The sequence below is a fragment of the Dysidea avara genome, chromosome 14, assembly GCF_963678975.1.
Source record: "Dysidea avara chromosome 14, odDysAvar1.4, whole genome shotgun sequence".
Taxonomy (NCBI): domain Eukaryota; kingdom Metazoa; phylum Porifera; class Demospongiae; order Dictyoceratida; family Dysideidae; genus Dysidea; species Dysidea avara.
The window spans coordinates 2,301,852-2,314,650 of NC_089285.1; the positions used below are offsets into that span (position 1 = coordinate 2,301,852).

General features: G+C 38.3%; 2 protein-coding genes across 2 annotated transcripts; both read right to left on the minus strand.

Moving 5' to 3' along the window:
* Positions 1–5,172: 5,172 nt before the first annotated feature.
* On the minus strand, positions 5,173–6,019 carry LOC136243872 (uncharacterized). Its single transcript, XM_066035426.1, has 3 exons — positions 5,957–6,019; positions 5,765–5,908; positions 5,173–5,715 (listed from the first exon to the last, which is right to left on the minus strand). Exons 1-3 carry the CDS (start codon positions 6,005–6,007, stop codon positions 5,518–5,520), a joined length of 393 nt encoding a protein of 130 aa, XP_065891498.1. The 5' UTR covers positions 6,008–6,019; the 3' UTR covers positions 5,173–5,517.
* A 4,734-nt stretch (positions 6,020–10,753) lies between these two features.
* Positions 10,754–12,120, minus strand: LOC136243950 (zinc finger BED domain-containing protein 4-like). The gene is made up of 3 exons (XM_066035488.1): positions 11,820–12,120; positions 11,146–11,575; positions 10,754–10,895 (listed from the first exon to the last, which is right to left on the minus strand). The coding sequence occupies exons 1-3, from the start codon at positions 12,118–12,120 to the stop codon at positions 10,754–10,756; spliced, it is 873 nt and encodes a 290-aa protein (XP_065891560.1).
* Between the last annotated feature and the right edge of the window lie 679 nt (positions 12,121–12,799).

Below are 12,799 nucleotides of genomic sequence, written 5' to 3' on the forward strand. Positions count from 1 at the left end.
CAAAGGAGAGCAACAAACCAATGTGGAGTTTGCTAGGTCCAAGGAAAACCTTTTTGATCATTGGTGTACTTCCAAATATGTTAATCAAGAGTTAGAACCTGAAGATTGCTCAGACTGGTATGAAAACCTGGTACGACCAGAAAGCAAGGGAAAGATCTTTTCAGCCTGGTGATTGTGTGCTGTGTACATGGTAGTCCACTGGAAGCCAGATACTGTGGTCCCTACACTGTGCTGGAGAAGAGTAATGGTGTTAATTATATTATTAGTACTCCAGGAAGGAGGAAGTCCAGCCACATTAATATGCTGAAACGCTACTATTGTCAATCTGATTCAGAGGAGAAACCTACAGCATTAACTACAGTAATTCAACAGGAGCAAGTGGTAGAGCCAAACACCAATGGAGAGTACAAATGTATGATGAGGTTGAGTAACTCTGAGATATTGATTAACCTGGACGAGAAATTGAAACACCCGAGAAGACACAGATATGGCAATTTTCCCCGATGCCCCAGGAGTAACCACAGCAGCTGTACATGATGTGGATGTGGGTGAAGCGGTGCCTATCAAACAGCACCCCTATCGTGTGAACCCTGTTAAACGTGACTACATACATAAGGAGGTGGCATACATGATGGAACATAGAATCGTGGAGCCTAGCCAAAGTCCATGGAGTTCCCCATGTGTGTTAGTACCTAAGGCTGATGGGACTTGGAGATTCTGTACTGACTAGGAAAGTTAACAATGTGATTGTTTTCCTTTGCCGAGGATTGAGGACTGTATCGATCGTATTGGCAGTTCACAATTTGTGAGCAAATTTGATTTGCTCAAGGGATACTGGCAAGTTCCACTAAGTGAGCGAGCTAAGGCAATATCTGCTTTTGCAATGCCTGATGGCTTGTACCAGTATACAGTTATGCCCTTCGGAATGCAAAACGCACCTTCAACCTTCCAACGAATGATTAATCATGTTATATCTGGTCTAGATGGTTATGCGGCTTATCTAGATGATGTCATGGTGTTTAGCCATTCCTGGGAGCAGCACATTGATCAATTACGTAGTTTTCTCCATCAGGAGGCAAAGTTGACTGTCAATTTAATGAAGAGCGAGTTTTGTCATGCTAAAGTAACATTTCTGGGTCATGTTGTAGGACAAGATCAGGTTGCCCCAGTGTCTACTAATATTGAAGCTATTGCCAGATTTCCAGTACCTGCTGATAAGAAAGACTTAATGAGGTTTCTAGGGATGGCTGGTTATTATCGGAAATTTTGTCATCACTTCTCATAGATTGCTGAACCTATGACTACCCTCCTGAAGGCTGGAGTGAACTTTGTTCAGACAGACAGGTGTCAAGATGCTTTTGAGAGAATCAACCCTTACGTTCAGAGCCTGTTTTATTGGCCCCTGATTTTGACAAACAGTTCAAACTCTATGTGGATGCTAGTGACTTTGGATTGGGAGCAGTGTTGTTGCAGGAAGATGTAGAAGGTCAAGATTACCCCATCTGTTTTTTTTTTCAAGAAAGTTCAATTGTCACCAGTGTAACTACTGTATAAGTGAAAAAGGAAACTTTGGCCTTAATTCTCTCCCTTCAACACTTTGAGGTCTACTTGAGCTCGACAGTAGTACCAGTGCTGGTTTTTACCGACCACAATTCATTAGTCTACATCCAGCATATGAAAGATCATAATCGGAAGTTGTTACGTTAGAGTTTGTTCCTTCAAGAGTTCCAGTTAGAGATTCGTCATGTCAAAGGAAAGAACAAGGTTGTGGCTGATGCCTTGTCTAGAGCTATGTGACTATATCATTCTCGTACATTATTTGTGATTTTAGGCTAATTGAATGCTTTCAGTTTTTTTTCACTTTTGCACGCTGTAACTGGTTTTACACCCTTGTTTTTGTAGTTTATAGTGTGGTTGTAAGCTGCATGTCTAAGGGGGGAGCTTTGTGGGGGGGGGAGGAGCGTTACAGTGTACTATTTGCACATGTGTGGTTAGTTGTAATTAGAGTCCAATTAACGATCACCTGTTAGCACGTTGCTGTATTACTTCTCTCACCATTGTTGTCACCTAACAGTTACACTTTTTGTATTTCACTACAAATACAAAACTAAATTAATTTCGTGTTCAAAAATAGTTTGACCCAAAATGCAGCTACTGTGCACCTGTCTCAGCAACCACCCCTATACAAAGGCCACCTCTCTATAATAAACCCAACTTTAAATTCCCTAAGTGAAAATATTACAATACTAATCCACCTGTTTAAAGCAGCCACTTGCCTATTAAGGCCAAGTAATCTTAGACCGGCCTTGGCATTGTGCACTCATACTTAAAACTTTTAATCTCATATAATTACTTAAACCACGTATTAATGGAGTCATTACTGCAGACAAGTACACAAGTTTTGCCTTGTTCTTACTCTGCCTTTTTGGAGTTACATTAGAGCAGTTGTACTGTAGGGAAGCCATGCATCATGCTACCACAAATCGACACCTTGGGCTGTCAGCAAAACGAAATGTGACAAAAAGGAGGACAAAGGTAAGTCCATGATATGTGCATTGTACGTACTGTCGTATGCCAAAAGGCACGTCTCGGGATGAAGTGACATTGAACAGTGAAAAAATCAAGCCCATAGCCTTAGCCATAGCTATTTGTGAAACTGCTGCTGCTACTGAACCGTTACAGGTACCTGATGAATTGGAAATGACAGGGTCACAGTATTCACAGCCTATGGATATTGACGATAATGGCCAGGAGTGAAAGATTTTGGGAAAGCTGTAAAAGTTCTATGAAAAAAAAAATAGGAAACTTTACTACAGTTGCAGCACAAAACATTGTAGAAAAGATGATAACTGATTATCTTAATGAACCACCATTGGAAGGTCCCAAACTTAAATTTGTAAAATCTCTAGAGTATTGGAAATCTCACAATCAACAATTCTCTATTTTGGATAATATGGCCAGGTGCTATTCGTGATTCTGTTGATGTTCGAGTTGTTGTTGATGTCCTTGGTAAATTAACTTTTGGTGGGTTCCAGATCTTGTAGCACTGCTAGCAAAAGTGATGTGATGATTGATATTAAAGTTATCTGTTGGTCATTTTAAAGATTTTATAAAGAACATTAGGTCATGAAATTTGAAGATATACAAAAGTGGCAGTAGATTCAATTGTTACAGCAGGTGATATCTTTATTAGTTGTGGTCTTCATAGTTGTGAACAGTACAGAAGTTGAGATCGAACTAGTGCAATGTATAGCATCAATACAGATACTTTAAAGGTTTGTCTGATGAGTCCTAGTGTTTGATAAGCTTTTGTGGATATAATGTTATAATGTGCTGACCAGTTAAAATCGGATGAGAAAGTTACACCAAGATCTTTGTGTTGTAGTGAGATTTTGATTGGGTTTCAACTGATGGTATAAGTTGGATGATCTGTTGTGGTTGTTGGATAAAAGCAAAGGTGAATAAATTTTGATTCATTGAAGAGTTGATGTGGTGCTCCAGTTAGAAGCATTATTAATATCAGTTTGTAGTTTTCTGGTATCCTCAATGGATCTGATTACATGAAGGCAATTTGTATCATCAGCAAAATGTAAAAAGAATTGCAGATCTATTGCATTTAGGCATGTCATTGATAAAGATGATGAACAGTAGAGGTCCCTTGAGGAACCCCTGAAAGTACATTACATGGCTCAGAATATGAGTTTTCTATTTGTGACCCAGTATGAGAAAACCAGTCTTATCACCCATGTCAGCAGATTCGATTTTTCACCCAGGACACAAAGCTACATAAATAAACTATGTAATTCCACAATCAAAATCAGCTAAACTTGAGTGGTCTGGTTTTGCTGGCTGCATTTCCCAAGCCCAGTGGCAATCCATACGTGTGGTGTGGGGCCTTAATGCAGCACTTGTCAGCCTCGGGATGACTGTATGTGGCTGTACAGCTCTGGTGTTGAATAAGTACCTTTGCTGTGATGAATTTCCTTTCATTTTAGCCAATTTTGAGACCTCAATGACCCAAAACTTGGCCTAATTTATCCCAACGCCTTCCTTTTAGGAGTCCATTTCGGTTTCAGTGGACTGGGGATATCAATGAGTACATACAAAGATAGAATCAATAATTTGGCCACGTAATTTACTTTTAACAAATTTTGTTGGAGTGAATTCTGATATCCTAGCGCTCAATACCATATTGAATAAGTGACCACCTTTCTTTACGTAGGAGTGACTCAGTCAGCCTTTCTTCTGCATAGTTTTGGTTGGAGCCTTCAAAGATTGTCTTTTGAATAAAGGTAATGAGTTTCTCTTAATAGGCTGATGAATGGAGATAGTCCTGTTAAGAATAACATCTTTGACATACTTCTGGTACTGAGTACTCCCAATATCTTTAATTGTTTGCACTGTGGCAACTACATTCTTGGATGCACAATTTCGAGAGTCCAGGGCTATTAGTTTTGGGCAGTCATCTTCAAAAGGATTACCCATCTTTGTCATCGTCTCATAAAAGCTGTCGGTATGCTTTCTAAAAAGTTCTTAAGTAGAAAGATCTTGTTCGTGTTGCTTACACCAACTATTGTTGTCTTCTTCCATGAATTGACTTTCAAATTCTGATAGAAGCCGAGCTTGTTCTGACCCTGCTACCATCCACCTTCTAAAAGCTGTAGGATTTTCTGTAAGCCCGATTGTGCCAATATTTGCTTTTCTTCGCTTACGTAAGTATTATCACAAGATTGCTGAGACCGTATTAAACTCTGTGACGGTTTTTGTAAGTTGTTAGACAATTATAGTGGTATTTGGCTTCGATTGCTATTATGTCCCCACTAGATAGTTTTGCCATTAATCCAGTATCTTGAAGATCCTCTGTCATTTTTCGAAGATCACAATCCAGTCCCATAGTAGTACACTGATGCAATTTACCAGACGAAATGGAATAAAATATGCAACATACATCATTAGAGAGAATACTAGATAGACGTTTTGACCTCCTTTGGATTTTCTCACTACTAGAGTCAGCTAGTGTTACATCATCATTACAATCATCACTGCACTTTAACCCTCCAGCATCACTATAAACATACTATAAACATAGTGATGCTGGAGGGAGAAGGATCCAGGGCATTCCCTGGATGCTGGAATGCCCTGGATTCTTCTTATCAAAAGGATCCAGGGCATTCCACAAGACCTTAATATTCTGTACTTTATCATTGGGTAAAGACAAACCCTTCAATTCTAATAGTGCTTCAGCTAACTGTGCCACCTTCTCCCAACATGGTATTCCTCTGGAGTCTACTGCAGTAGTACTAGTGCCAGCTGATGCGGTGGTAGCAGTGACACTATCATCATCATTCTAAGGTGTGTAAATAATAATGAAATGTACTACAAATAAACTAATAGTTCTTAGCTTGGATATACATACTGCTTCTATCTCATATTCTATTTCTTCCTCCTCCTCTACTTCTTCCTCCTCTAATCCAACTGTCCCCAGGTCTTCTGGAAAAATGATGATGTCAGCCTCATCTATGAAGCCTTCATCAATATTATATCTTCATCTCCTTTCTCCTTAGATTCTAAATTCTCTTCAGAAAGTTCAAACTCCCTGCCTGCTTGTCGATATAGATAAGCTACTCCAAACATCTCTCCCTCATTATAGCAGGTTGGAGTGTGGTGGAATGGAAGCAGCTTCCTGCCAGAGATGGACTTGCTGGACTTGTTGGCCTGGAACAATTGAGTAAGCATAATGCAAAAAAATCAACTTGCTACAAACTTTGCTGGCAAGTTCCAAATTAAACACTTGTATGCCAGACTGTTGCTGAGCTGCTGCCAGTGCTCGGCTCTGATTCCACCTGGCTAATCCCCCAGTAGATATGCCTGGAAGTGTACATCGCTTGCAGATGATCCAGGGATGAATCTAATAGAATACTGTACCAGGTATGTACTTGAAAACTTTCAGTTTCACCTGGCTAAGTGGAGATGGAATGATTCTAGGGATGTTGTACCTCTTGCACATCGATACACTGGTAGCTGCCATCTTTTCACTAAACAATTAACATAAGAGTAAATCTAGGTAGTATAATAGGAACGTACTGATTACCTGATTACAGGTTCACCTAGTGAATCTGTTGCAGGTGTAATTCTTTTACTACCAAGCCAGAAAGGAAGTCAGACGGATCGAAATGTATATAATAACAGAATACTGAATAGAAACTAAGAAGAGGTGACAACAGACAGTGGAAATTTTTGTGAAAATTGTGAATATCTAACAATATAGTGCTAGTGGATGGCTGCCATTTTCTCAACCATATAGCTAAGTATATAAATTCCAACACATTAACTAGTAATGAGCTGGCAGTGTCAATGTCTGTAGCTATATAAGATGCACATACCATGCCAAATATGTGACCTGATCTTGGAAAACCTACCTTTTTGGCACATGGGTTAATTTTCTGTTTTATAGCTTAAATGAGGTACTAGGTGCTCATCTATCTTGTGTTAAAATTTCAGCTTAATACCTTTAAGCATTCCTGAGATATGGACGAATTTCTGTCCTGTACATTACAAACTAACTTTTATGGTAATGTATTGAGTTCTATGGGTGATTAAGGGTGACAAATCACTTTGTTTACTAATAATTCCACTCTTGCCATCTAAAATACTTTAAGACATTTCTGATAGTTTAATGAAGTATTCTTGGTACATTTCTGCATTTAAATTCCATGCATCATTGTCTAAGACTAAGCTTTAGCCATTCAGGCACTTGAACAAATCACCCAATTTGTAAGTCACTTGTTGTCCCACGCATGTGAAATTACTACATGGTCTGATATAATCATCCATATCTCCTGGGAAAAAGAAGCTATGGGTGTGAAACTTCACAGCAAGAAGGTTTAATAGTTGCTTTATCCAAATGTGCAAAAAAATTATTTAAAAAAATATTGTTGAAATTTTCATTTGAGTTTTCCCAAAAAGTTTGCTTATGCCCAAAAGGTAGGTTTTCCAAGATCTGGTCACATATTTTGTTAGTACTAGTGTGTGTATAGCCTAAGGGCACATGTTATGTGCGTGCATGCTTGAAGAAGTTGTTTGGCTGTGTAAGTCAATTCTATTCACTGAGGATGGATCTCACTCCTAGCAATGCTGCCAACTTAAGAGCTATGCTTATGACATCGATACTCTAAATAATGCACATCACACATGTGTAATTAATAGTACATGACTGCGCAGATAGTGGACTAAAACATTATGCACAAAGTGAGTCCAGAAACTTATTTGCTATTAAGTTTGTTTTTGTGAAGGTAACTGGCTAAGGCTAAACCCTTAGAACTCTCCCCTCCTGGATCTACCACTGCATGTACAAATATGCGATCTCCCTACTTTCATTACTCTATTTCTATGATCCCTAGTCAAATATAAAATTTCTAACTTGTACTTATACTTGGAAATGTAAAGAGAAAATCAAAGCAAATAATAGTGCTATATTTGTCATACAGAATAGTTTACATGACCACACTGCTATATAGATGACCACAGTGAAGTAGTTGTACGTACACCCGAGAGCCTGAGGATGCTGAGCTACGTCCAATTGTTATCCAAAGCGAAATCGTTTCAAGGCTGTTTCGTAAGTCTCAAACAACTCGCAAGCTTGAACTTGGTGACAACTTGGAAGTTCATTTATATAGCATTGCATTGCTCATGCTATATGAATAATATAGCACTAAAAGTATGGTCTCGAAACTAAATCACTAGGCTTCATCTTGTGCAGAGGCTCCAACTTAACCCTGGATCTCTGTGCAATATTGGGGAATTGAGCTTTTCCAGTTCAAAATATCACCCTAAAAACCGGTCTCAATTTCCCTCCATGACAGCTTTGCAACATTGGCTAGGTGCAGCCAAGCTCAAAAATGTTTTTAGACTAACCCCAAACTCTTTCAATCAAATTTCTATACCATTTAAAAAAATTTCTATTCAGAATTTTATGCTGACTGACTGACTGACAGCCAAGCATAATTTGACATACGGGCTTGATTTTGCCAACTGCAGATGTACAATACATGCTTGTCTTTGTCCTCCTTTGTGTTCCAGTTCTCTTCACTGACAATGCAAGGTGTCAATTTACGCTACATAACATGATATGGCTTAACTGTGGCTGTGTTAGCTTATCGCTGGTATTTTCCATTGTAATATTATTGATAGTGGAGACACTTCTCACACTGTTCTTTGTTTGCAACGCTGTGTAATGTGAAAAGCATAGCTGAAAATGAATCGTAATGGCTACCTCCCTTTTTGCTAGTTGGGGCATGTGTCCAGGTGTATAGTTTTCAAGTGCCCTTCTTCCTTTGATGCAGTATATGTGCGGGTTCACCAGTCGTAATTATGTTAGTCCTGCATTTAATCCCTATATTTCAGTCTATACAGTAGTGAACAAGAGAGGTTGCCTATATGCTGCAGTGGACCTTTAATCCCTAACTCAGTCATGTTTATAGACTGAATGGAGTATAGGGATTAAAATGTCCACTGGTATATCTGCAAATGTATAGGCAACCTCTCTTCTTTCACTATTTCTTAGCAATTCCCTTGTTTCTTAACTTTTTTGATCATAATCCAACTTTAAAATTTTTCATTTTTCCTTCTCATATGTATAAATCTCCATCACTTGTGCATCTGTACCACACAAACACAGTTCTGTACAAGGTAAATCGTTGCAATAGCACCAGCATTTTAGCATGGAGCAGTTACTTGTAAGCCTGTTGGATTAATTAATGATAGTAATCATTCTGTCATTGGAAAAGAAATTTACATTGGATTAACAGTTAGGTAACAGTAGATACTAATATTCAAGATCATGTATCAATTTTAGTTCGTTGGTGCATGTCTATCTGGTGCATAAAATTACTCTTGGTGATCATGGTGAATTCATTGTTTATGTAAAACGGAAACTTCCCCTTTAGGAGAGAGCTAATTCCAATAACTTTAAAAATGAAATTCTTTCAAAATTCATGTAGTGCTAATTATGCTAAACATACGTAAGCAATTTTACTAGCTATCACTTTGAAATTACAAAATGCTGACCTTGCAGGAATCTGTGCAAATGTAAACATTGATTTTCAGATTCCTCATGCTCTGAGCTTTCCAAAAATGTATAGGTTTGCTAATCTCCATAAACTTTTAGCAAAAGTGTATTTTTTGACATAGTGAACCTGACTATTAACAGGTTTCATTAAAGTGTAATGTCAAACAATGCTAGACTAAAATTTAATTTGGTCATACCAGCTTTTTAATACAAAAGCATCTGCATGTCTATCCTCCTTTGAGTAAAGATCTGGTCTAACTGTTTTCTGTTCAACACAGTTGAGTTCATAGACAATATTAATGTATTGACTAAGGATAACAAATCACCTATTAAATGATGGTTACCTTTAGAAAGTAGTTTCCTTACCATGTCTTCGTTGGATAGAGTGAGCTGTTAATGAATTCAAGTCTAAGTAGTTAATATAAATGCCACCATTGTGACAGCGTTATGTGTGTAGTGGGATGTTGAAATGACTTTTTTGTGTGTGAAGTGGGGTGTGTGATTGGCACCAAAGGACAAAAGTAGTTTATACAGATAAAACAATGGCAGGACTATTTTATTATATAGATACAATTATACATATGTTACTGGATTTACGCATTTATACTATGTTCTTATGTATTTCAGAAGCAATTAATAAATGCCTCAATGTACAATTGCCATCAAGCAGAAAAGTGCTTCAAGAGGGCTTTTGGAATGATGAGCTGCATTCATCAAAAAATGGTTTATAGATTTTATAAGCCTGAAGACAGAGAAGCTTGCATGGTTGAGATTGGAAAAAGATAAGAGTCAATGTACACACATGAGTGCTTTTAGGGATAAGGCATGTACATATAATACATTCTATCCCTGTGCGTAGGCGGATCAAAGGATGATAAAGAAAATATCACCCTGTTGGTTACAGCTGCCAGCATGTATTAGAGATGCAACAATATATCGATATATCGCATCGTTTTAAGACAATATCACTGTATCGATCGAAGTCACGCTGGGGTTGGCTTTTTTTTTCAGCACTTGTCCTGCTTTACTTTAGGGTGCTAAACTCAACGATTTTCGCTTGGGTTTCCTGGGCTAGTGGTGAAGCATCTTGTACAGGCTCTGCCTTCTGTGCAAGACTTGATAATAATAATAATTAAGGTTAAAACGAATGTTCTAAATGAAATAGAACAAATTATTTTCATTTAGAACGAATGATTGAATATTCTAAACTGTAATACAAGTATAAGATTTCATATTTGTATGTCAGTACTGTATTTAATAATATTTGATACATTCTACTATTCTAGTAGTTACTCTGACTCATCTGATTCTGATCCATCTAGAACTATTGTCTCATCAACATCTGCAATTTGCTCCAAGTCATCTACTAATTCTTCATCATCAGACACGTCAATTTCTAGTATCAGATCAGGCTTGGACTTTAAGTTACATTCACTGGTTAACCCCAGAATAAAACTATTCTTATTCAAAAACACCAGTGCATCAACCATTTCAGGAGTGCAGCACGTCTTTTATCTACCACAATGCCAGCAACAGAAAACACTCTCTCAGAGGGTGTTGATGTGGCAGGAATTGCAAGATATTTCCTTGCTAAATTTTCAAGATGGGGAAATCGACTGCCATTAACTTTCCACCAGCATATAGGATCATCCATTCGCTTAATGGGGCACTCTTGGAGGTACGACTTCACTTCATCCCAGATACATCATCCTGTTCTTCCTCACCTAGCAGACGATCCAGTACACTTCGCTTCTTTGATGGTGGCTCCACTGTTTGATGATCAACTTCATTAGTAGCACTAGCAGTAATAGAACCTTCAGCAGCCTCACTAGGACATCAAGCAATTCAGATTGCTGGGATTCTGAAAGAAACGACAACTTATGAAAGCGTGGGTCAAGTGCAGCTGACAATACCATTGGTGAATCCACTTCTAATGCATTCAATTCAAATCTCATGTTCAACTGTTCAGTGAACTTTCGCTTGATTGCAGACAAAATAATGTTGTCGTTTCTATCTGGCTTAGCCATGTCACGTAAACCAAACAACAAAGGTAAGAGCACCATGAAAGCGTAGAATACCTTTCGCCAGAAAGCGTTGTAGTAACTTGATCAACCCCCTCCAACAGATTCAGAATGCTTTTCACTACTGACCATTGGTGATCACTGAGGTCAAATGATCTTATTTGATCTTCAGCCATGGTATCTTCAAGGTACAGACGTATTGGTTGTTTCAGCTGTACCAACCTCTGCATCATATAGAAAGTACTGTTCCACCTTGTTGGTACTTCCTGCACTACGTGAAGTAATTTCTTGAAGCCTAATGTCTTTTGTTTCTTAATTAGGCCATTAGTTGCCAAGGCAGAATGCTTGAAGTGTCCTACTAAGCGACGACACTTTGCCAGCATCTTCTGCATGCTTTGCTTTTCCACTGCATGCTTGACAGCATTTTGTAGCCGATGAGCTACACAAACTATACTTGCCCATTGAGATTCATCCCACAAAATTTTGCCTACAGGGATAATTCAATTCAAATAATGAAACAATCATAAACTGTTGTAGCATGCTAGGTAGTTAAAAATCAAATAAGCAACATGAAATGCTTACAGTATACGATAACTATAATTAAGTCACATTAACTAAGCTTACCAGCTAACACAGCATTTGCAGCCTCGTCGTGTACAACTGCCGAAACCTGATCAGCAGTGAGATCATATTTTGCCAATGCCTCTTTAATTTTTTTGAAATCAATATACAAGTGTGGTGACCAGGAAAGTGGACAGATTCCAAAACACAAGTTGTTAGATTCCAGTGCTGATCAAGGAAGTGCACGGTTGTGGTTGCAAAAGACTGTGTAGCTCTTGAAGTCCATATATCAGTGGTAAGAGCAATTGAAGTATTATCATATAGTAGCTTTTTAACTGCAGCCTTCCCATCCTCAAAATCTTTGCGAATTTGGGCACTCACGTGTGTTGTTGAAGGAGGCCTGTAGTTTGGCTCTAAGAATGCCAATAATTCAGTTAATCCTTTGTCACGAACAATGGAAATCGGCCTCATGTCCTTCCAAGTCCATTTCATAAGAATGCGCATGATTTCTTCTTGTGTTTCCACTGAACAAGGATTGCTTATCAACTTGCCCTTACACAGCTACCCGAACTTCTTAATCGATAACTGCGTTGTAGTATCCTCGGGCGTTGTAGCTTTCTGTAGTTCTATTTCGGATCTGTGTTTCTTCTCAAGGTGCTGTAATAGATTGGAAGTCGTCCCACCGTTGTATGAAAGAACCTTCTTACACAATAAACATTGCGTGCTCCGTGTTTGGCGATAAAAATATTTCCATACTTGCAACCTTAATGGCTTTTGAAACGACACAGGAGAATCTGACGATGTATCAGTACTTGAAACAGTGACTGTCGACGAAGGTGACGGTGAATCCTCTCGTGCCACAGAACTAGTATCCTCCATTTTTAATTAGACTAAACATTAACCAGTATTTCGAACTACTAAATTATTTCAAACGAATCCGAAATCGAATACGAATTTGAATATTCGGTATATTCGTTTTAGGCCTAATAATAATAATAATAATCAATACAATTTGTTCAGGAGTTATAGCTTTTAAAACACAGAGGAACTGGCCTTAACCACACAAAAATGTTTGATGAATGCGTGTTTATTCAAACGGGCTTAAGCATATTGCCAGGTATCTTGGCCTGTCTAACTCCATTTCCAGATA

Bases quoted from the DNA above. Each gene is read 5' to 3' on its own strand.
- LOC136243872 (XM_066035426.1), bottom strand. From the start codon at position 6,007: ATGTGCAAGAGGTACAACATCCCTAGAATCATTCCATCTCCACTTAGC. The intron at 5,909-5,956 runs GTGAAACTGAAA...GTATTCTATTAG, and splicing joins TTCCATCTCCACTTAGCCAG to ATTCATCCCTGGATCATCTG. The intron at 5,716-5,764 runs GTTTGTAGCAAG...CAATTGTTCCAG, and splicing joins ATTTGGAACTTGCCAGCAAA to GCCAACAAGTCCAGCAAGTC.
- LOC136243950 (XM_066035488.1), bottom strand. From the start codon at position 12,120: ATGAGGCCGATTTCCATTGTTCGTGACAAAGGATTAACTGAATTATTG. The intron at 11,576-11,819 runs GTATATTGATTT...TTATCCCTGTAG, and splicing joins CTTTCCTGGTCACCACACTT to GCAAAATTTTGTGGGATGAA. The intron at 10,896-11,145 runs GTATTCTACGCT...TTGATGTCCTAG, and splicing joins ACAACGCTTTCTGGCGAAAG to TGAGGCTGCTGAAGGTTCTA.